Source organism: Chinchilla lanigera, unplaced genomic scaffold, assembly GCF_000276665.1.
Source record: "Chinchilla lanigera isolate Chin_1 unplaced genomic scaffold, ChiLan1.0 scaffold00066, whole genome shotgun sequence".
NCBI classification, from domain to species: Eukaryota; Metazoa; Chordata; class Mammalia; order Rodentia; family Chinchillidae; genus Chinchilla; species Chinchilla lanigera.
Window position 1 is genome coordinate 10,710,040 of NW_004955467.1, and position 24,767 is coordinate 10,734,806.

A 24,767-nucleotide genomic window follows, 5' to 3' on the forward strand; every position below is an offset into this window, starting at 1 on the left:
TTACATGATCAACACAAAAATGTATTGTCCATTAAATGTTGCTTATTTTAAATACAAAATGAAATAATAAAGTAAATATAAAGCAATTGAATGAAAACCCTCCTTTGGCATCTCCCACACTTCTCTCTCCAAGAAACAGCTGCATTTCCTAGTTTGGTAGAGTCTTCCAGACTAATTCTACATGTTTATAGCATACATTTAGAGTACCTCCCTTTGCCCCCATATATTTTATATCATACCATAAATACTGATAATATAACTTTTTTGTCCCATAACAGTAATTCTGGGTGTATTTTCATATCAGAGTTCAATCTCATTTTTGTTGTTTGGCAGCATGGATGTATTATAGTTGATAGAGTCTTTCTCCTCATATGGCCAGCTGGATCCCCTCTTCCCTCTTTTGTCATCTAAAGGAGTGTTGCAGCTGCTATTTTTTCCATGTTATACACATGTGTCAATATATCCTTAGAATAGCTACATAAAAGTGTTCATTGCTTTTTAGGTATTTTAAATACTTTAATTTGCCTTATTTTCTTAGATTATATTTCTTTAACAGAAGTTTTTTTTTGAAGCCAAGTGTGGTGGTGCATGCCTATATTCCCAGCACTTGGGAGGTTGAAGCAGGAGGATTGCCATGAGTTTGCCAGCGTGAACTATGTAGTGAGTTCAAGAACAGCCTAAACTACATTGTGAAACCCTATCTTTAAAAAAATTGTTTTTGTGTCCTTAATTCAGACTCATTCATATTGTGGGTAGACATAGTCAACCTAAGAATTTAAATTCTAAATTGCAGATCTACTATTATGGTTCTTTTGCTGCCCTTTAAAAACATTCTAAGCCTTACTAAGCTTGTTAAGACCTTTATTAGCATTTACTATGTACTTGCTAGTATTGTGTTAAGGTTTTATATATAAAGCTTTGTCTGAGTCACCTCTCAAAAAACAACAAAATGCCATATGAAATGGGCACTAGAGAATTATTCCTTCATTACAGGCTGGGAAACAGGCTGAGAAAAGCAACGGCAGCTGTGAGGTTTGAGGCAGTCTCTGATTTCAGAGGCTAAGAATGTAATCACTGCCCGCTTCTCCGTGTCCCTAACTTTTGATGCATTTGTGCACTGTTCAGTATTGGCCCACAAGCCTGCTCTTCTAGGCCTCTGTCTTTTGTGCTTGCTTCTCCTTTTTTCCTGGACCCTTTGCCTGTCTGTTCTCATGGAAGTGACAGACTCATCTTACTATTCATTCAAGGTTCAGCTGAAGTGTTACCTTATTTGGCCCCCTTTGCTGGTTCCCTCGGTTGAAGTAGGTCTTTGTTTCTCTCATCCTGTAGAACCTTCTACATATTTACATTGCAGCGGTGCGTTTGTCCCTCTTCACTAGACTGTCTTGGCCATAGAAAATTATCTTATTCATCCTGAGGGAATTATTACATCAACTTAGGTCATTCTTTTTGAATTTCATGTAAATTTGTACACATTTCTAATGGGTGTGTAATGTCCTAATAACTCACTATTTTTACAATAATTAGAAGCAGCGTTCTATGTAAATTTTCTTTTCTTTTTTTGGACTATTTGAAGGGGAAGTGAGCTTTTTTTCTTGTGAGCTAGCTAGTTTGCTCACTCTTGCCTCTTTCTTTCTTTTTCTTTCTTTCTTTCTTTCTTTCTTTCTTTCTTTCTTTCTTTCTTTCTCTCTCTCTCTCTTTCTCTCTCTCTCTCTCTCTCTTTCCTCTTTTTTCTTTCTCTCTCTCACTCTTATTTTCTCTGTCTTCCTTCCTTCCTTCCTTCCTTCCTTCCTTCCTTCCTTCCTTCCTTCCTTCTTTCCCTCTCTTTCTCTCTCTCTTTCTTCAGGGTCTCACTGTGTACTTTAAGCTGGTTTTGAACTCATTGTGTTGCCCAGGTGGCCTTCAATTCTCGGAGATCCTCCTGGCTCAGTCTCCTGAGTGCTAGGGTTACAAGCATGCACCACATTGCCTGACAGTTTTCTTTTGTTTTAATTTACTTTTTTTTTTTCCAGCTTTTTAAAGTAATTTTTTAATTTTAAATTACTTTTAATTTACTTTTATACAGCATACTTTCCTTGGAAGCTGCTTCCTGATTTCTTTTTTATAGCAGAATTCTTAATTTGTGCTTGCAGTATTAAAATACTTTGTCGTGACCATAGGTCCCTAAATATGGTAAGAAAATAAATAAGCTTAAATGTCCAATTTTCTGTTATCTTTCAGCTGTCTGATCCAGGCACGGTACATGCCTATAATCCCAGCTCTTGGGAAGTTGAGTGAGGTAGAAGGATTGCTGCGAGTTCAAGCCAACCTGAACTATATAGTGAGACCCTGTCTCAAAAACAAACAGAAAACAAACAAAAAAAAACCAAATAAAACTTTCTGTTCTTTTTAAGTTGTTTTGTGTGATTAAAGAACTATATGACTTAATCATGTACAGATTACCTGGGTAATATGTATGTTTTTCTCCCTGACTTTTAGGAAGATGATGAACAACAAAGACTTAAGAGAAAAGATCATAAAAAAACAGATGCTGAAGAAGAAGTCAAAATACCAGTGGTTTGTGCTTTAACTCAAGAAGAATCGTCAGTCCACTTATCAAATGAAGAGGTATAGTCAGTCTGTAATTAAATTTGTTGTGTAAGCCAGGTACAGTGACACATGCCTGCTAGTCCCAATTACTCAGAAGGTTAAGGAAGGGGATTTCTTGATCCAGGAATTATAGGTATCTCAAAAAAAATTTATCTTGTACACATGGTCACCATTGTTAGCCTGCTCATAATGTCAGTCAGTTACATTGCTTGTATGGGAAGTGCTAAAATGATAGTATTCTGTTGTGTCTATGACATTACAGATAGTGCTACTTGAAATGCGTTGGTGTTTCACTTACCATATGAAGTAATTAAGCGTTTCCCCCAATAGTTCATATTTTCTTTCCCCTTTCTTTTTTTCATTTTGGTTTTTTGGGACAGGATCTCACTATATAGTTAAGGCTGGCCTTGAACTTCTGGTGATCCTCCTGTGTCAGCCTCCTGAGCTCTGAGAGTACAGGCATGTGCCACCCGCTGTGCCTGGCTCAGGAGTTTAATACATTAGAATAAATCTTTAAATGATATCTGCAAAATCTTTTTTGATATGAGTAATAAATATTGTTAATACTCTTATTTTTTGTTTAGAAAAGATTAAAGTATAGAAAAGTTTAGCTTCCTGTAGGATATATATATGAGTTTTAACCAGTGTTAAGTCTTTGGCTCTGAGAACAGAGTCGAGTTTGGCAGATTGCTGTGACTTGTGGGACAGTGCGGTTGTTGAGAATGGGTAGAGAGACCTAGAGGTAGAAAAGATAAGGTGGGGTTCCTTTGGTCTCATCACCTCTCACCCGCATTATGGCAAGGCCTTCATCATTGGGTTTCCTACCTTCACCCTGTCCACTCCATTGTATTCTCAGTGTTACTGTCAAATTCTTTTTCTAAAGTGTAGCTGCAGTCAGGCCACTCCTCTGCTCAGCAATCACCTCTGACTCCCATTAACCATACTGTTGAGTATAAATTTTTCACACAGACAGGTGAGGCTCTTCATATTAAGGATTTTATTTTAACCACAATGTTCATGTCTGTTTACCTTGCATATTGGTCTGTCACCTGGAATGTGTGCCTCCCTGTACCCTTTTGAGTATTCCGTTCTCCAGAGTTGATGCTATCTCCTTTTCAGTGAATGAAATGCTTCTCTTATTGCCCTCAGATAAGAACTAGGGTCCTTAGCTTGGTGTGCAGGGCCCTTCCCATTTGCATGGCCTTTCTATCCTGTCCCATACTCTTACTTCAGTACTGTCAGACTGCTGCTTACTATCCATGCTTATATGCCTTGTTTACTTTGTGGCTTTTGAAATACCTTGTAGAGTTTTGTACTCATAAGGATGGGATGTAGCTCAGTGATAGACTGCTTATCTAGCATATGTTAGACTCTGGATTTGATTCTCAGCACTGAAAAAAAAATCATACACACTTTCTCAACCCCCACCTCTTGAGCCCAGTGAGCAAGTTTCAGCCAGATTGATTAAAAGTCTTTTCTTCATTTTCAGCAATAGCAGATTTCTATTTAGTTTATAGCTTTACTCTGAGCCATGTATAGTCTTTCTGGTTGCTTATATTTTTATGTTTATGAATAATATTAACAGTTGAACATTAAAAAAACTTAAAAAAAATCCTAGTAGACACTGAAAAGTATGATGTAGTTGTTTTTGTGCATTTTTTGTTTTGGAGTATACACTGAGGACCACTTGACCTAATTCTGCTGTGCATTTTTTAAAACAGATTTCCAGAAGAATGTCTCAAGTTTTGGGTACAGCCAAATATTGCATCATTTATGCATCATGTAGTCATCTATTCAGGAATGTTTGAAAAGCAGGAAAATAGGAAAGGGGAAATTGTTACGATTACAGTAAAATTTTCAATATTAAAAATCTAGATAGCATTGTGCATAACATTATTCTCTAATATTTGAAATTTAGACTTTCAGACATGGTATTTTGGAGTTTGAATGTTGTATACAGTTGTTTTGTGTTTAAAGTTAACATGGAATGCTCTGGAGATTTAGATTTATGCTAAAAATATTTAGAATTTGTAGGACCTGTTATCTTTTTTAACATTGCTTTTCTCACTAAGTAATATGAAAAGTAATATGAAAATTTGAAAAGTACAAGAAACATACAAATAAAAAATAACTGATGGCAAATCCACCTCTTATATTCTGAGTACTAGGTTTAGTGCCCAATATATAGAGGACACTAGGTAAATATTTGTTTAATGATTATATGAAATGATTATATGAAAGTAGCCCATTAATGACTATTTGTCACCTGGCAAAATACATTAAGTATATGGTAGTTTTTCTCTTTGGAGGTACAGAGAATTGTCTAACTTGGGAATATATATTTTCACATTTCAGGAGCATTTAGACAGTACACATGGTTCAGTCCATTCCTTAGATGCAGATTTATTGTTACCCTCTGTGGATCCATTCAGTAAATCAGATAATGACATGTTTAAAGATGGACTCAGGAGAGCACAATCTACGGACAGCTTGGGAACCTCGGGCTCATTGCAATCCAAAGCTTTAGGCCATAACTTCAAAGCAAAATCTGCTGGAAACCTTGATGAGTCAGATTTTGGACCTCTGGTAGGAGCAGATTCAGTATCTGAGAACTTTGATACTGCATCACTTGGGTCACTGCAGATGCCAAGTGGGTTTATGTTAACCAAAGATCAGGAAAGAGCAATCAAGGCGATGACACCAGAACAAGAAGAGACGGCATCACTCCTCTCCAGTGTTACCCAGGGTATGGAGAGTGCCTATGTGTCCCCCAGTGGTTACCGCTTAGTCAGTGAGACAGAATGGAATCTCCTGCAGAAAGAGGTGAGTTACTCTGTTCTTTTTCCTCTTACTTTGAGGGACAAATGCTAGCTCTCAGATTTATTCTTTCAGTAAGTAGTCCCTGTAGTCAGTGCAGGCACATGTATTGCCAGTAAGTAAATGTTGATGTATATCATTTGCCCTTGTCATAGTTTGCTTCAGCTCTTCCATGTTGATTATAACAGAGAAAGTACTAACTAGCTAATGGTGTTAGAAATTGGAGCAGTCTGTATCTGATGAGCATCATCAAATTAGAGCAGCCCAAGTTTCATTTTTCTAATATTTGAGTACTGTATTCACAGTTCACACTCATTCTTCTTTCCTTTAGGTCTGAAATGAAAATGTTCATCACCAGTTGTTGCAGAAAGTGGGTTTAAGGAGGGGGTGCAAAATCAGGGAGAGAAAAGAAGGCATCCTTTATTGAGGGCAGTTTTCCTCAGAATCTGTGCAAATTTAAAAGTTTAGGAGGTAAAAACTTAAATATGTATTTGCATAATGCTTTACAGATTACAGAGCCCTTTCACATACTTCTTCTCTGAGCTGTGTGATCATAATGAAGCAATCAGAGCATGATTATCTTAAGTTTGCAGAAGAGGCAACTGGCTCAGAAAGTTCAAGCCTTTTGCAAAGGTTCCCCTTGACCTAGTAGCAAAGCCTGGGCTAGAATCCAGATGTTTTGATTTGTAGTTCTTTCTCAAACTCAAGGCTACTTCTCTTTAAAGAAGTACTTGATCAGGAAGTAGAGTGCCTGTTAAGCCTGAAAGAAGCTATTCTCTTTGGTCTCATTCAAAACAAATTTATGAAGGTGCTACTTAATAGTTTCGTACCTATTTTGTAATTGGAGCTTGTGAAATGGGGAACTGGCATTGGTTTTGCTGTTTTCCTTTCCTGTTGGTTGAGTATTATTGATTTAAATTCTGAGTGCCACAGCATAGTAGTTTTTGCTTGTATTCTCAAATCTGATGTTTTGTGGCCCTTGTTATCCTATCATATTCATACTGGAGATTATGACTTCTTAGACTGTAGCCCTGTATTATAATTTCTTCCTCTAAGACCCTGAAGAAATAGCTTACTCCATACTGCACTTTTAATTAACAGTGGTAAGACTGTGCACATGTTTCTAAAGGTGTGTAATACAGAATTATTTTGTTCTGCCTGTAAAAAGTAATTGTAACACCCTTCAGGTTCATAATGCTGGAAATAAACTTGGGAGACGTTGTGATATGTGTTCCAATTATGAAAAACAGTTACAAGGAATTCAGATTCAGGAGGCTGAAACAAGAGACCAGGTGAGTTTCATTTGGATGTGCCAAATTGGTGAGCTGTTTTAGTTTTCATTGGAGGTACAGGATTGTTTTTCCCCCTCATTTGTTTATGAAGCATATCTGTCTTGATAAATTATGAAATAAACTGGCAGATGCAGTGGCAGTTATACTTCTAATAGGAGCCCAGTAGGATTTTGCTTTGATATCTGTGCTTCATTAATGTGTCAGTACCACATAGGTCTGCTTAACGTTTAGGAAAACACCACTTCCTCTCTTTCAGCCCCCTTTCTTTCCTACCCAGTGCCCAAATGTGATGTAGGCACATGGAGAATACTGTGGAGATTAGGGAGATAGGAAGCCTCTGATAGAATAAAAGCTTAACTGAATCATGTTAATAAGAATTTATAATCTTATTACCTACTTGTTGTTATAAATTTGTGGAATCTATTAAAATTAATTTATGGGTATATAGATTGGTATGCTTAGATTGACAAACCCTACTTTTACAAATAATAGTGTTGAATAATGGGTACCCAGATAACATTTAGAAAATTATGTAGAATTTCACAAAAGTAGGCTTGTGAAAGCAAATGTAAGGAAAAGACAAATTTTTCTTCCATTTCCTAATGTTTTTTGTTAGGAAGATTCTTCCTTTAGTCTTCAGAAGAACTTAAAGCAGATTAGGATGATAGCTTAATATTTTCCAGCATTATTGGCATTGAGTTCCTCCGTATATTCTCATTTCATGGATATTTCAAAGATTTCTAAAACTATTTGCAAAGCTCAAGAGAGTTGGCCTCTGATATTGTGGCATGGAAATGTGCTATCTGGATCCCTTAGTTATATCTGTAACCATTACTGATGCTTTTTCTATGTCTGGCATTTTCCTGAACCTTGGCCTTTCAGATACAGCTAGAAGACAGTTATTTCCTGTGAGGAGCTTTCAGTGTTGTTATCCGAAATATCAGTTAGTGTTGTTTGTTCCTGGAGACATACAAGTGGAATTAGAGGAGGCATACAGCTTAGCTGTAGGCTCAGGAAGCCCACACTTGAGCTAAGTTTGTTTTAGAGCCTAGGTTAAAAATTATTTGGGAAAAGTGGGGAAGGAGAAAAAGGTGCTCAGGGAGAGTAAAGATGTACAAAGGGACAGAATTGTGAAAGAAAAATACAGAATTTAGAAATTAGGAGTAGTTTGTGAGGTTGAGATGGATGTTACAAAATGAGAGAAGCCCCTGCAAAGGAAGGCCAGGGTGTTATTATTGAGGAGGTATGATGATTGAGGGAGTTTAGATTTAACATGGATGGACTGGAGGGCACTTGGGGGCTTTTAAAAGAATAAATAATAGTTATATTTCATTTGTGTACACCATACAGTGTTTCTGTGATTGTAGATTGGAGGCAGAGGATAGAATAGAGCAAGGGGTCCAGTGCTAGAGCTGAGAGGGCCCAAAGGAGAGTTTTCAAGTGAGATCATGTATGTGAAAAATGCTTTGTTAACTGTAGAGCACTGCACACTTGTCTCATGAGGTCATCTCATTTCTTTCTGAATTTACATATTCTCAGGAAAAATTTAAATATTTAAAAAAGGATTCTGGCGTTGGGTGTGGTGTTTTAATTTTGTTTCTTTTTAATTGTTTGTTTATTTGTTCTTTGAGGCAGTCTTGCTGTGTAGCTCAGGCTAGCCTTGAACTTACAGTCCTCTGTCAACCTCTCAAATTGTATTTTGTTTTCATTTATAAAATAACTATGGGCTAGGAGTGTAGTTTAGTGGTAGAATATTTGCCTAGTGTGTGTGAGGTGCTAGGTTTAATCCCCAGCACTGAAAGAAAAGAAAGAAAAAAGAATTATAGTTCCTAATTCTAATGAGTTTTAAAATTATATAGGTAAAAAAACTGCAGGTGATGCTAAGGCAAGCTAATGATCAGCTAGAGAAGACAATGAAAGATAAACAGGAGCTTGAAGACTTCATCAAGAAGAGCACTGAGGACTCCAGCCATCAGGTAAATGGGGGTTTTAGAATTGGAATGTAACTGAGAAGGCATGACTGAATTAAATTAAACAAAACAAAACAAGCCCGGCACCGTGGCACACACCTGTATCCCAGCACTCTTCGTGGCAGAGGTGAAGGAATTGCAAGTTTTGAGTCCAGCCTGGGTGACTTAGTGAGACTCCATCTTTAAAAGAAAGAAAGAGGGGGAGGGGGATATATCTTTTTTATTTTCCTTGAGGATTTGCCAGCTTCTTTTGGATAAAAAGCTCTCTTACTAATCTTTCTGTTTTATAGTTTTTATGAAATAACAGTTAATGAATATCAAGAGGCTGTGATTCTCCTTTTCCCTTTTATTTTCTTAACAATATCCCTTTTATTTCTGGTACTTAAAAAACACAGATGTGAAGCTGAGGGTAGTGGTGCATGCCTGTAATCCCAGTACTTGAGGAGCCTGAGGCAGGAGAATTGCAAATTTAATCCCAGTCTTGGCAACTGAATTACTTAATGAGATGGTGTTTAAAAAAATTTTTTTTTAGTGTTTTGAGACAGAGTCTCTGTCGGTAGTCCAGGCTAGTCTTCAACTCACTATGTAGCCCAGACTGGCCTTGAACTTATGGCAGTCATCCTGCCTCAGCCTCTTGAGTGCTGGGATTACAAGAGTGTGCCACTACACCCAGCTAGAAAAATTAAACAAAACATAAAAACAGGGCTGTGGATGTAGCTCAATGTGAAGGTCCTGTGTTCAATCCCTAGTACTAATCCCCTCCCCCAAAAAACATGCGATTTATTTTCTGTTTAGGTATTGAACACATAGAAAAACACCAAACACACACAGATATAACAAACATACTAGTACTGACAATTCATGTAACCATCTTTGAGATCAAGTACTACAATATTATCCAGTATCTCAGAACATTTACCACTTAATCCCTCTACTTACTACCTCCTTTTGAGAAGTAATTACAGTCCTAATGCCATTAGTTTTGTTTCTCATTTTAAAAAGAGCTGTACTGTATGGATTGTGTTTGTCTTTATTCAGTAATATGTGAGATTCCTATTCATTTATGAACACATTGGTTCATTTTAATTGTTATATGGTTATGCCATTGTATGGATATACCACTGTTTTTCAACATCTTAGTTGTTTCTAGTTTTAGGATTTATGGATAATGTTAACTTTGAAGTTTTTCTATAAGGCTTAGGAAACCTGGTTCTTCAAGCTGTGTATCTAGGAGTAGAATAACTGGGTCAGAATGTTCCAAAACTATATGTTCAGCTTTAGTAGATAATAATGACCAATAGTTTTCCAGAGTGATTCTGCCAGATTAAAAATGGTAAAGATGGACAGCAAAATACAGACTCTGAGACCTCAAATTCAGACAACTTAGAAAAGAACAACTTAGCAAAGAGAAGTTGGGCTCTAGGAATCAAGAAAGAGCTGACAGAAAAACCAAAGACTACAGATAAATTTGAGAAAAGTGAGGGTAATGCAGAGAAAAGAAGGAAGTAGGCTGGAATGTTAACCCCAGCTCCTGGGGATGAGTACCTGCTTGTGTAAACACAAGAATGGTGCCAGTGGTCAAGCCCCTAGAAGGTTGCACACTAAGAAGATCCTCAAATACCACGCAGAATACATTGAAAAGGAATATAAACACCAAAACAAAAATCCAAGGGTACAATACAGGAAGACCAAACTTAACCAAAGAGATCTCTGTAATAGTGTCAAGTTTCTGTACCCTAATTGATCTTTAACCAACAGCACAAAAAGAATAGAAACATATGAAAGCAAGGCAAGAAGATGCCCCTTAACCCCTAGTTCCCCAAAAGCTGATCTTATGGACACTGAAGTAGAGGAAGCCATAGGCAAAGAACTCAAAACCAAATGGTCAAAATATTTGATAAGATAAGAGAGGAAACGTAAAAGCAAATGCCTAAGATGTTTAATGATCTCAGTGAGGCTTTAACTAAACAAATAAAAGATTTTAGCAATAAAATGTTCACCACACTTAAAGAAGAAATAAACAATAAACTAATTGAGTCAAGCAGTGAATGACCACTCCGGAAAAGAGAAAGTATAGGAAGAAAGCAAGCAGAGAACAAAGATATGAAAAATACAGAGGAAACTATGGGTAGCAGACTTGACCAGTGTGAGGACTGTCTTGATTACTTTTCTCTCGTTGCTGAGACAAAATATCGCATGCCCAAAATTAAGGAAGGAAGGCTTTATTTAGCTTACAGTTTGTGGAGGTTTCAGTCTATAATCAGTTGGCTCCACGGCAGATTGGCACATGGCACAGGGGCAACCCTTGAGGGTGGTACAAGACAGCAAAAGCAGCAAGAGCAAAATGGGGGAGAAAGCAAGCCTCTTTTCCTCCCTCATATTGTATGCTGGCTACCCGCCCACGCCTGCACCATCTCCGGGCCTCCTGCACAAGCTCAGGGTGATACAGAGTGTGGACCCAGCCCCAGCTTAGTCGCTTAGTTAACCTGCTAAGCTTCTCAAGTTGGCACAATGAACAGCATCCCATTTCACCCTAGGACGGAGAACTGCTGAGTCACTTAGTCAAGCCTCTGGACTCCTCAGGCTGACACAGTGTATCAACCATAACAAGGAGAGAGTGTCAGAAATGTAAGACAAGGTGGATGTAGTAGATCATAAACTCCGTGGTACCCTAAAAATGATAAGACATCCTGAAAGCTGGATCTAGCAGCTGCTAGATGACTCAAAAAACAAGACCAGGGGCTGGGGATTTAGCTCAGCGGCAAAAGCGCCTGCCTGGCAAGCGCAAGGTCGTGAGTTCGGTTCCCGGTACCGGAGAAAAACAAAAAAAAAAAAAAAAAAAACAAGACCAAACAAAACAAAAAAACACACACCACCTCAGAATTACTGGAATAAAAGAAAAATTAGAAGATGACTCAAAATGCCTAAAAATTTAATCACTGAAATCCTAGAAGAAACATTTCCAAATCTAGGGAATTTCATATTCAAGTAATGTAGAAGAGGCATATTGAACTCCAACTAGCCATGACCTATAAAAATCTCTCCATTATATTTATATCATAATCAGAATTCCAGAAATTCAGCAAAAGGAGAGAATATTAAAAGCTTTTAGAGAAAAATAGCAAATAAACTATAATGGCAAGCCCTTCAGAATACTTGCAGATTTTTCAGCACAATACTAAAAGGCCAGGAGAACCTGGAGCAAAGTTTTTCAACCCCTAAAAGAAAAGTTACCAATCCAGACTTTTATATCTTTAAAAACTAGTCTGAAAAATTGACAGAGGTCTTCCATGATAAATCATAAACATGACCACTAAGCCAGCATTTTAGAAAATACTTAATGAAATTCTAGCCCACTTTTAGAGATTTCAGTGATAATAAATAGGGCTGGGGGCCAGGCGTGGTGGGGCATGCCTGTAATCCCAGCACTTGGGAGGCTGAGGAGGAGGATTGTTGTGAGTTCGAGACCAACCTGGGCTACAAAGTGAGCTCAAGGCCAGCCTGAACTACATAGTGAGACTTTGTCTCAAAAAGACAAAAACAGAACAGAACAGAACAAAACAAAACAAAGCAAATAGGGCTGGGGATGTGGCTCAGTGGTAGAGCTTCTGCCTTGCATGCACAAGGTTCTAGGTTCAATCCCCAGCACCACCAAAAAAAAAATAATAACAGATAACAAATAGGTTCACCACTACTGTCCTAGACAGAGATAAGGAGGCCACTAGCACCAAGAAGTCCAAGGGAAAGTGTACATGTAACTAGGAGAGTAAATAAAAGGAAATAAAGGAATCAGCACTAGAAAAATAATGTAATGGCAGGGTTCAGTAAATACCTTACAGTATTAACTCAGGTCAGTTGTCTCAACTCCTCAGTCAACAGACAGACTGGCAGATAGGATTTAAAGCAAAATAAAATCAAAACTGCATATACCTCGTCCCAAAGGAAGTGTACAGACTGAAAGTGAGAGCATAGAAAATGATATTCCAGGGCAATCCAGTGGGACCGCTCCTGTCTCTCAGGAGCTATTCCTTTTCCCCAATAAATTTTCCTACTCTTAACCTCTGTTGTTTTTTAGAATTCATTCTTTGACTTTGAGGAACTGTACTCAGTGTATTGGACATCTAGTAGGGAATTTTCTTACATTTCCCTTGTTACTGAGACAAAATACTGAATGCCCAAAGTTAAGGAAGGAAAGGTTTATTTACCTCACAGTTTGTGGAAGTTTCAGTCCATAATCTGTTGGCTCCAAGGCAGGGTGGCATGGCACAGAGGCAACAAACAGTTCATGGTGGCAGAAGACAGCAAAAGTAGCAAGAACAAAAAGGAGCCTGTTTCTCTCCCTTAAATTGTATGCAGGCTGTGCTCACATCCATAAATCCCAGTATTGGACCATGAATCAACCACAGACCCTAGAAGCCTGCCCCCATAACTGCATGAGGCTTTAGGGGGACATCTAGACACAAACCATAACAGTAATGAAACAATTTTTCTTATTTTGTTACATAATGACTATGCTAGCAAAGCCAACAAGAGTTGCAGAAAGGCACTTTTTTTCAATTAAAAAGAAAAAAGGAAAATGATACTCCATTCAGCTAGAGCCAGAAAGCAAGCAGGAGTAGCTGTTTTATTGTCAGACCCAGCAGACTTCAAGCCAAAGCTAATCAGAGAAGATAGTGATGGCTATTACATACTGATAAAAGGAACCATTCACAGGAAGAGATAACAGTAGTAAATGTCTATGCACCAAATGTCAGCGCTCTCAATTTCATAAAATAAACTGGACTTAGAAGGACAGACACCAGTACAACCAGAATGGAGGACTTTAGCATCTCACTGTTACAATTAGATCAGCCAGAGAAAAAATCAACAAAGAAACATCGGAGCTAAACTGTGCCATTGAACAAATTGGCTTAACAAATATCTATAGTGTTTCATCCAACAATAGCAGAACACACTTTTTTCTCAACAGCACATGGAACTTTTTTCAAAGTATACCATATGTTAGACCACAAACCATGCTTAAATAAAAAGAATTGCGTACTGTTGAATCATAGTGAAGTGAAGCTAGAGATCAGCAAAGGAAGCCACAGAAAACTACACAAACATTGGAGTTTAAGTAATGTGTTACTGAATGATATGTGAATCACAAAAGAAATCAGGGAAGAAATAAAAAGGTTCCTAGAATCAGATGACAATGGAAGCATCTCAGAACCTATGGGACACAATAAAGACACCTCTAAGCGGGAAGGATATAGCTATAGAATGCACACATAAAACGAACAGCGCACTCCCAAATAAATAACGTAATAGTGGATCTCAAGGACTTAGAAAGACAAGAATAACCCAAATCTGAAATTAATAGAAGGAAAGAAATTGTAAAGATTAGAGCAGAAATTAATGAAAACAAGACCAAAAAGCAACACAAAGGATTAACAAATCAAAGAGTTGATTCTTTGAAAGTATGGGAAGGGGATCTGAAGTGGTGGAGATGGAAGGAAGGGGAACTGAAGGGGAAGTAAGAAGAATCAAGATGCAGTATGTGTATGTGCCAGTTGCCCCACAAGGAGTGTACTTACTGTGTATCATAATAATGCATTGATACAAATCAAAAGCAGTGGTTTTACCAATTTGTACTGCCACTAGCAGTATGGGAGAAGAGGCCAATGTCCTGAAAAATCTAATTTTCTTACTTACTTTATAGTGATTTTTGTGGGTATGTAATGAATGGTATTTCATTGTGTATTTCTTTGATGACTATTGAAGTTATATTGCGTTTTTCATTTTTATTTGCCACTGGAATGTGTTTGTGTGTGTTTGTGTGTGTGTAATTCCTACTCGATTGCTATGCTATCTAGGATTGATTGCTTTACTTTCCTTCTTGGGGTTATATTTCTTTTTAATTTGTTAGGTATTCTTTATATAGAAGTTCTTGGTTCTATCTGTTGCATATGTGTTCTACTCAGTAGCTTGTTTTTAATGGTGCCTTGATGAATAGAAGTTCTGAGTTTTAATATAGTCAGGTCTATTGATCTTTTCATGTGGTTTAGTGATTTTTATGTTGCTTAAAAAAATCTTTTCTTACCCTGGAGTTATGTAGATACTTCCATATTCTGTAGAAGCGGCATTGTTTATAGTTGTTCATGTTTGTGTCAGAAAGTTCATCTAGAACTGATTTATACATACAGATGACAGTCTCATGTAGATTTAGTATAAAATTTTATTTTATCATATAGTTAGCCAGGGGAGCTAGGATTATAGGTCAGTGATAAAAAAGCATGTGCTTAGCACGCATGAGTCTTTGGGTTCGATCCCTAACCCTTAACCCCAAAACACATATATAAATAGCCAGTTTCTGTGTCATTTATTGAAAACATCACCTTTCCCACAGGGCTGCTAAAAGATCATCTTTATCATTTACTAAGTGAATATATGTGTGTGCGTTAGTTTTAGGACTTTTTGTTCCATTGGTCTATTTGCGTATTTTTATGCCAAGTTCTACACTGTGATTTGTAGTGACATTCTTACTTAGTTCTTTTTTGTTTTTATTTCTCTTCTGAGGCTTATCTTTTCAAATTTATTTGAAAAATATTTACCATTTCCATAAACAGCTACTTTAAGGTCTTTGATAATTCCAACTTGCGTCATCAAGGAGTTGGCATCTGTTGACTTTATTTTCTCTTGAGCATTGGTTATATTTTCCTTAATTTTTTTTAATATCCAGTACTTTGTGTCTTGGGAATTACGAGCATTTTATTATGAGCCTCTGGGTTCTGTTAAAATTCTCTGGAGAATTTTGATGGTTTCATTTTGTATTGGGGGGAGTCACCCTGATGTAAGGGTCCAGTGCCCAAATTCTCTTGCCTTCTGTGAATGGTCGTTTTTCTAATGCTCATTCAGTTTTCAGAGCCTTTGTCATGCTGCCTAAGGGCTGGCTTTTGTATGTGGAGTCAGGGGTAAGTGTGAAATTTGTGCTGGCTTAGACACAGAATTAAGTGGTTCTTTTTCTAACTCTCACCTCTCTGAGGTTACTTTTATACTATACTGGCACGTGGGAGCTGTTGTTCCTGGTGCTGTGGCCAGCAAGTTTTATCTCCTGTACTTCAGCAGCTGGGGGTACCCTCAGATTAGTATGAAAGTAGGAAAAAAAAAACCCAACCAATCAAACAAACAAACAAGAAACTCTTTCTGTATGAATTGCTGCTTCAAGTTTTGATTTTCCTCCCCAACGTAATGCTTTAACATATTTTTCAGAGTCTTCAGGTAGTTGCTTTTTGTACTTTGTCTAGAGTTTTTAGTTGGGATCAATGAGAGACAGACCATAGTGAGAGGAATTCATCTTAAATAGTACCAAGAGTCTCAATTCTCTGTTTTCTTCTATCTTTTTTTATATCAGAGATATCTTTTATTCAAAAAGGACACGTAGTAGGTGCACCATTTTCAACACATATATTCTTTCCTTCTAGCACTTTGAGGTTTTATTCCATGTTTCTATAGAGAAATCGCCTACCAGTCTTAATGTTTCTCCTTTGAACAAGGTAAAATGTTGTGGGCTTTTATTTGTTTATTTTTTTGCCTGACTATTCTAAAGATACTCTTTTTGTCTCTTTGTTTTTAGTGGTTTCACTGTGCTACACAAACATGTATTATTCTTCTGTTTTTTCCCTCTTTTGAGATCACAGAGTTTCCTGAATCTCTGAATTGATGTCTTATGTAACAATAGGAAAATTCTCAGCCATTCCATTAAGAATTTTTTTTAGTTGGCCAGTGTGGTGCGTGCACACCTGTAACTCCAGTTACTCTGGAGACTGAGGCAAGAGGATTGTGACTTCAATGCTAGCCTGGGAAACTTAGTGAGATCCTTTCTCAAAATGAAAAGGGATGGGGATGTAGTTCATGGTGGAGTGCTTGCCTAGCATGTATGAGGCCCTGGGTTCAATCCTCAATAGTGAAAAAAAGAAAACTCAACCAAGTGTATAGTTTGATTCATTTTAACTTGTTAAAAATGTTACCAGGGTAATCATCGCCAAGGTCATTCAGATAATTTTTCATAGACTCATGTCCTTTCCTGATCAGGAAATACCTCATCAGCCTGTACCTAGAGATAGCCACAATTACGACTTTCCATCCTGTGTTACTACTGCTTGTTCTTGAACTTCATATAAATGGAATCATATAGTATATAGCCTTTTGTATCGGTTCTGTTTGATCATCAATATGTCTTTGAGACGTCTATTTTCTCTATATTAACAGTTATTTTTAATGCTTTGACTATTCCTCTGCATAGATGTATCATTATTTATCCAAACTATTATTATTTTTTGGTACCAGGAATCGAACTCAGGACCTTGCACTTGCCAGGCAGACACTTGTGCCGCTGAGCTATGTCTCTGGCCCCCATCCAAACTATTATTTAAGGGGATTTAAGTGGTATATATCAGTCATTTTCATTGCATCTACATGCTTTTTAGCTTCTCTTATTTTCTATCATTTTGTTTTTATTTTTCCAAATCTGCTTTTTAATTCACTATTTTATTCTTCAAAGGAATTTTGTCTATAAGCTTATCCTTTGAGGTTTTAATTGAGGTCATTGATTTTTTTCAGGTTATTAATTGCATTTTGTTAACTGTTGTTGCTGGTTCTTTGGTAATTCCAAATTTTGCCTTTTAAGTCTGTGAATAGGGCAAGTATCTAAGAACTCACATATTTGGATTCATTGTGGAGCTGTTCCTATTGTCTATTTTTAAAAAGCATATCTCTTTGCATTTGTATTTCAGTATTGCACATTTTATGTAAAAAATTATTGAAATGACATAAAGATGATGATGATGATGATGATGTTTCTAACCACTAGAAGCACTGAATCCAGTTACAGAAATCTATTTCTATATAGTTATGAAGGTTGAATTATTTAAATTGTTACTAACCCCAAGGGCAGTGGTGGTAAACTTGTAGCATGTGTGCTGCAGCAGGATGTTTGTATCATTGAAAGCTCTAAAAGGTTCGCTGTTGGTTTGGCAGTCCAAAGTGCAGGATGTTTACCCTTTGCTTGGTGGATCCTAGACTTTTCACTTTTGCTGCCTTGTCCTGGGGCCGTGAGGTCCCTGGCTAAGCTTCTCAGTGTCCCATGTGTTTCTTTTGGAATCAGCATGTGCTTCCAGAGAACTGTTTTCAGATGCTGTGCCACATTCTTCATGTGTTCTCAACCTCTTCCGTGGCTCTGTGATTCCTTCTTGCTTTGTTCTCCAGTGCCTTCCAGAAAATACATTTTATCTTTTTATAGTTTTCCTAATTCTCAGTAGTTTGGTTCGTATTACCTAATCTGACGCTATTAAAAGCAGAATTCTTAAAATAATTATTAAAATATGCGTACGTTTTAAGTTTTTAATGTATGAATCATCAATTTTCAAATAATGCTTTCCTATATGAACATTAAAACTGAAACTGATCCAGAAAAGTTTAGAGTTGAGTGATATCAATCATGTATGTATAGCTCTTCAGCACCTCAGCTAGTATGAGGCATAGTGGTACATGCCTATAGTCCCAGCTACACAGGAGGCTGAGGTTAGAGGATTGAAAATTTGAGGTAAGTCTAGGCAACTTGGTGAGACCCTGTCTCAAAAAAAACAAAACAAAACAAAAAAACAAGGGTGTCCTGGGGATTTAGTTCTGTGGTAGAGTGCTTGCTTCTCATTCACGAGGTTTTAATCCCCCAACCCATCTCTCTTAGTTGTAGCTCATTCAGAACAGTCATTTATCCTTTAAGTTTTTAGTTTTGTGGGTAATATTCTAGTTTGTTACTGTGTATATGTAGGGGTTTTTTTTGTTGTTTTTTTTTTTTTTTTTTTTTTTGCCTTTTAATAAGCATAGCTAGATCATGTGGGTTAATATCTGCCTAGAGACCCATATTACACTGTTCGTTCTTTTGTGGCAGCATGTAGCTCTGGGTTTTTGTAATGCCATGTGTTGTCTGAAAGGTGTCTGATGCTTGGCACACAGCAGATGCACACATGCCTGTTTAATGAGAGGTCAGTGGTTACCGTGGAGTAGTAAAATATCAATTCTGGACACAGAATAATAAGATGGCAGGGCTAGTTTCACAATAACAAGTTTTCTAACTGTATATTTTCCATATGTGTATTTTTTGTTAAGATCTCTGCACTTGTCCTGAGAGCACAAGCTTCCGAGATCTTACTTGAAGAGTTACAACAGAGCTTTTCCCAGGCAAAGAGGGATGTTCAGGAACAAATGGTAAGTCAGCATTTTAAATACATCTTGCATATACTTATTCCTTTTTGTTTTGCATTGACATCATCTTTGATGTGACTTTATCACCCTCCTCAAAGCAGTCACTGTTACATTCTCCAGGGCCCATAGAATGTTGGTAGTGGTTCAAAATACTATAAAAGCCTTCTTTAAAACTGACCTCAAAACAAAAGGGAGGAAGAAAAAGGAAAAAAAAAAAACTTGAACTTTTGGATACCCCCTCCACCAAGAAAAATCTTACCTTTACTCAAATTTATTTTTCTGCTGTGGGAAGCCTAAATAGAATAAACTCTGGGCCAACATTTTATTTTCAGTTCCAAATATTAGCTAAAAAAGTTGAAATCTCTCAAGAGTACTATCTGGTATCTTTTGAACTTTGTGTTTTGCTTTTTTTTTTCCCCTGGATAACTAATCTACTTAGGGTAACCTTGTTATTTCACAGGACTTATGAAAAAAAAAAAAAGATTTCTGATATTGTGGATTTGGGGAACTTCAAGAAGGCCATCAGTTTTGAGAAGGATTGAGACAGCTTCATGAGTAGGAGCTGGCCAGAGTCTGCAGAGCACATAGTTCCCTGCCTTGGGCCTCCTTCTTCATTACTTTTGCCACATTTGTCTTGTTTGTCTTTTTTCTCAAAGTTGGAACACTGCGTCTAATGGTCCTGGGTAAATTACACCAGAGTTAGTCCTATAGGGATGACCATTCATAACTTCTCCTGTCTAGCTGTTTGAGGGATGACAGTTTTAAAAAACCCAAAATAACCATCGGTAGAATGGTAATTGTTGGTTTTTGAGCTAGTATTTGAATGTCCTATGTACTGGTACCTGAATCCTAGACTTGGTCTTTTGAGAAGCCTCTCAAGCTAATCATTGACCAGAGTTCAAATTATTTTCTCTAATGAGAAAATACAAAAAAGAATAGTTAAATGCTGGTGGAGTTTCATGGTGGTGTCCCCCCTTTTTTCCTTCTGGTTGTCTTTTAGAGGCTAAATGCAGACATTTTTTCAAGGTGATTTCACTCACAGTGAAGGTGTTGCCGGTAACTTAGGTGAATTGTTGATATTAAAGTTGAGATCCTATGAACTTACTTTTTGTCATTTTCTTAAAATTATCATGAAGGTTTCTTATGCTGAGAAAAAGCAAAGTCTTTTAGCCTTTTGCAGAGTGACTATGGTAGGAGTTGGAAATCTTAATACTTTCCCTTTTTTATTTTGAAAAATTTCAGATTTGGAGAGAAGTTTATGAAATCAACTCTTGAAAGACCTTCACTTTGATTCATCATTTGTTGGGATTTTTGCTACATTAGTGCACTTCCATTTGCTAAATCTCTTGCTGTTTGTATGTGGGTGTATTATTTGTATAGTTTGGTTTATGTATCTGCTGAACTATTCAGAATTAAGTTGTAGGCATCATACGACTCTTGAATATCTCACTGTGTATCTTCTGGGAACAAAAGACTTACTCTACATGACCACAGACCTCTTGTCACATCCTTAAAATTTAACCAATTATCCAAAATTCCTTGATTGTTTCTTAGTAATAGTTACATAGACTTTTTAAAATTTTTGACCCAGGAACCAGTCAAGGATCACATATTGCATTTTGTCATCATGCCATGTTGTTATCTAGTACAACACCCCATCCTCCATGACATTAACATTTTTTGTAGTCCAGACCAGTTGCCTTGTAGAATGTTTTAGATTGTCTTGCAGATGTAGTTGTCTGATTATGTCCACATGATTTGATCCAGGTCAGACATTTTGGCAAGAATACTATGTTGATGAACTTATTAGTGAGAAGTTCATAACATCATGAGGCACATACTGATGGGTGATTCCATTATTCTTGATGTTAAGTGTGATTACTTGGTAGAGACAAGATAGTTCTAGAATGGCTATGTGGTTATTTCTAATAACAGCAAACTTACTCTAACAGTAAAATATGACATGGAAGATGAAGACACTATCTATTTCTCCCTACTTTCTGGGGAATGCATGCCATGAGGACATGGGAATTGTCTTGTTTACATGCTCTGTTTGATACACATCTTGATAGTGTTGGCCACTTCCACTAAACTAGAGATCATGGTGCTTCTGTAGGCCAGAGAGTAGAGGGATTCATTATTTTTAGTTGATGAGAGAAACAGTGAAGAATGTGCACAGATCCTTGTCTTACTGCCTGTTGCTTATTGGATATGTGTAAAGGTTGCAAATTGAAACATTTCTGAGCTGCTTTTCTAAGTCATGTAGAGCTTTATTATTTATTCTTCCATTCTCATAACTTACTCAATTTGGCCTTTTCTCAGGTGTAGCTATCACGAGACTAGATTTACTTTTTTGGCTGTGATTAGTATCTATTTCTATTTCAGGCAGTGCTGATGCAGTCACGGGAACAGGTTTCAGAAGAGTTGGTGAGGTTACAGAAAGACAATGACAGTCTCCAGGGAAAACATAGCTTGCACATATCATTACAACAAGCAGAAGACTTCATCCTCCCAGATACAATAGAGGTAATGTCTTTTTCACATAATAAAAAAATGTTATTTTTTAAAACAACTTTATTGAGATATAGTTTATAATATTAAACAGTGCAACCTTTTTTTTTTTTTTTTTTAAGAATATTTACAGATAAATGAAATCACTACCACAATAAGTTTTGGGACATTTTTATCACCTCAGAGAGAAACCCCTCACCCTTTGGCTGTCACTCCTATTTCCCCTCATTCCGAACCATAACCAACTACTAATCTGTTTTCTAGCTCTATAGGTTTTCCTGTTCTGGACTTTTATGTGAAGGGAATCACATGTGGTTGTGACTAGCATCTTTCATGTAGCATGTTTTTTGGATATGTACATGTTGTCACAAGTATTAGCACTTCATCTCTTCTTATACATGGAAAATACTCTATTGTGTGGATAGTTTATTTATTCATCCATTAATGGATATTTTTTTCCACATCAGGGTTATAATGAGTATACATCTAGTGATGGAATTTCTGGGTCATGTGAGAATTATTTAAATTGTTGTGGAACTATTAAACTTTTTCCAAAACAGTAGCACATCACCATTTTGTCTTCCCACCAGCAGTGTGTAAGGGCTTGAATTTCTCCATATCCTTGCCAATACTCATTGGTATTTCTTGTTTTATTTATTTATTTATTTTATTTTTTATCTTTTTGGGACAGGGTCTTGCTGTGCAGTTCAGGAAGGCCTCGAGCTCACTTTGTAGCCCAGGCTGGCCCCAAACTTGCAGCGATCCTCCTGCCTCAGCCTCCCTAGTGCTGGGATTACAGGCATGCACCACCATGCTCGGCTTGTTTTTCTTTTTTTTTTAAAGAGAAAAAACCCACAAAATTTCAAAAGCAAGGTAATGGGAGGATAACAATGGTAATACATTCTGTATGTTATCTTTAAATTAATTACTCAGAATACAAGATATCAGCATTTAATTGTCCAAACAATATTAGTACAAACCTTTCTTTTCAGTGAATTAAGAGAAATTAGTAGTATAACTATCTTTACTATCTTTTATATATATAAAAATATATATTTTTTTCCTTTCCTTCTTTTCTCCATTCCCCCATCCCAGTTTCTCTTTCCATTTAAAGTTTCTACCCACTTTACAATATCTGTTGTATGTTTTGGATCTTATTTACTGTTTCACTTCTCACATTAGGGAGACAATACCATATTTACACATGGAGGTCTGGTTTATTTCACTTATGAATGTGAGCTCAAGTTGCATCTATTTACCTATAAAAATCTCCATTTATCCTTTTATTTTTTTATTTTAAAAATTTAAAAAACAAAACAGCAATGAAGACAAAATCAAAACAACAAAAATGATACACATGACCTCTAAACAAAATAATAATTTACAATGGTTGCTACATTACATACTGTTATCTTCAATGAAGTTGCTCAGTCCACCAGATGTAAGAATGTAAGATTGAGCAAACAATCAAAAAGACAGTAACAAGTAAAAAACAAAACAAAACAACATTGGAAATGATGCAGGGCTTCACCATACATGACGGTAGGAGTTCAACAATAGTTCTTATACTGCATATTGTTGTTTTTAGATCAGTCATTCTAATTAGCAAATTCAAGTGTGCAAACTTGGTCAAGAAAAAAATTTTAAGCATTTACTGTTCCTTTCAAAAAACCACAGACATCAGCAGTACACCTATTCCAGCTGTCTTTATATATACATAAAAATTTTGTTTTTCATTTAAAAAAAAACCCAAAATAACAAAAACAAATACATAAACAAAACAGCATAGAGAACAACAAAAATGATACAGAATTTCAAAACATGGTGATAACAGTGGTTCTTATATTACATAATGTCATCTTCAAAATGGTTGCACATATAACCAAATGTAGGCAGGCAAAATTGATCAAACAATTACACATTAACAGTTCCTTTCAGTAAACTAACAGATAGTAGTAGTACAACTATCCTAGCTATCCTGTGTATACATATACATATTTTTTCCCTCTTCCTTCTTTTTCCTCTCCCCTCCTTCATCCCAGTTGCTCCTTCCTGTTTGAGCAGTTTCTTTTCCCTTTTACAATATCTGTTGTACCTTTCAGATTTTATTTATTCTTTCAGGTTCTTATAGTAGGAAGGAAATACGATGTTTACAGATGTGAATCTGATTTATTTCACTAATGAGTATGGTCTGCAGTCCATTTACCTATAAAAGCCTCTAGTTTATCTTTCTTTATAGCTCAGTAATACTCCATTGTGTAAAAATACCACGTCTTTTTTATCCATTCCTTAGTTAATGGACATTTGGGTTGTTTTCAAGACTTAGCTATTGCAAATTGCACTGCTATAAACATGGGTGCACAGGTATCACTGTGGTATGATTTCAGTTCTTCTGGAAAAATACCCAGGAGGGGACTAGCTGGGTTGAATGGGACCTCTAATCCTAGTTTATTGAGGATCTCCACACTGATTTCTGCAGTGGTTGTACCAGTCTACACTCCTACCAACAGTGGAGAAGGGTTCCTTTTTCTCCATACCCTCTTCAGCATTTGTTATTGGTTGATTTTTTGATGATAGCCATTCTTTCTGGGGTGAGATGGAATGTCAGTGTTGTTTTAATTTGTATCTCTTGAATGACCAGTGATGTTGAACATGTTTTCATATATTTATTTGCTGTTTGTATTTCTTCATCATCTGAGAAGTGTATATTCATCTTAGATGCCCAGTTTTGGGAGCTCTGATTTTTTTGAGTTCTTTGTATGTTCTCGATAGTAAATCCTTTGTCTGAGGAACAGTTGGCAAACACTTTTTTCCCATATTGTGGGTTGTCTTTTTACTTTGTTGGTGGTTTCTCTTGCTGTGCAAAAGCTTTTTAATAAGATAAGATCCCAGTGGCTGATTGTGATAGTCCCTATGTGATAAGGGTTTTATTCATAAAATCGTTGGCTACACCAGTTTCTTCAGGAGTTTTATCTCTTGGAGCTTCCAGCAGATTTAATGTTTCTGGTTTAATATTTAGATTTTGATCCATTTCGAATTTAGTTTAGTGCATGGTGAAAGATATGGGTCCAGTTTTAATCTTTGGCATGTGCAGAGCCAGTTTTTTCCAGCACTGTTTATTGAAGAGGGTATCTTTCTTCCAGTGAGTATGTTTGGCACCTTTGTCAATGATAAGGTGGCTGAGTGTGTCTGGAGTTATTTCTGCATCTTCTAATCTGTTCCATTGATTTTCAGGTCTGGGTTTTGCCAGTACTATGCTGTTTTTATCCCAGTAGCTTTAATGAACTAAGAGAAACTAGCTGTAAAAATGTAGAACGCGTCACGAAATTGCCTGTCATCCTTG

At 36.7% G+C, this 24,767-nt stretch overlaps 1 protein-coding gene and 1 non-coding gene across 3 annotated transcripts in view; both read left to right on the plus strand.

Moving 5' to 3' along the window:
* Window positions 1-24,767, plus strand: part of Rabep1 (rabaptin, RAB GTPase binding effector protein 1) — a 134,452-nt gene that overhangs the window by 96,369 nt on the left and 13,316 nt on the right. For both annotated transcript variants that reach the window (XM_005399641.2, XM_005399642.2), the window contains 6 exons: window positions 2,479-2,607; window positions 4,945-5,412; window positions 6,594-6,698; window positions 8,558-8,674; window positions 18,818-18,916; window positions 21,299-21,439. In XM_005399641.2, the coding sequence (XP_005399698.1) occupies window positions 2,479-2,607; window positions 4,945-5,412; window positions 6,594-6,698; window positions 8,558-8,674; window positions 18,818-18,916; window positions 21,299-21,439 (1,059 nt within the window). The remainder of the gene's footprint in view (window positions 1-2,478; window positions 2,608-4,944; window positions 5,413-6,593; window positions 6,699-8,557; window positions 8,675-18,817; window positions 18,917-21,298; window positions 21,440-24,767) is intronic.
* Trnaa-ugc lies at window positions 12,251-12,322 on the plus strand. Its single transcript has one exon. It is a non-coding gene; the product is annotated as a tRNA-Ala (tRNA).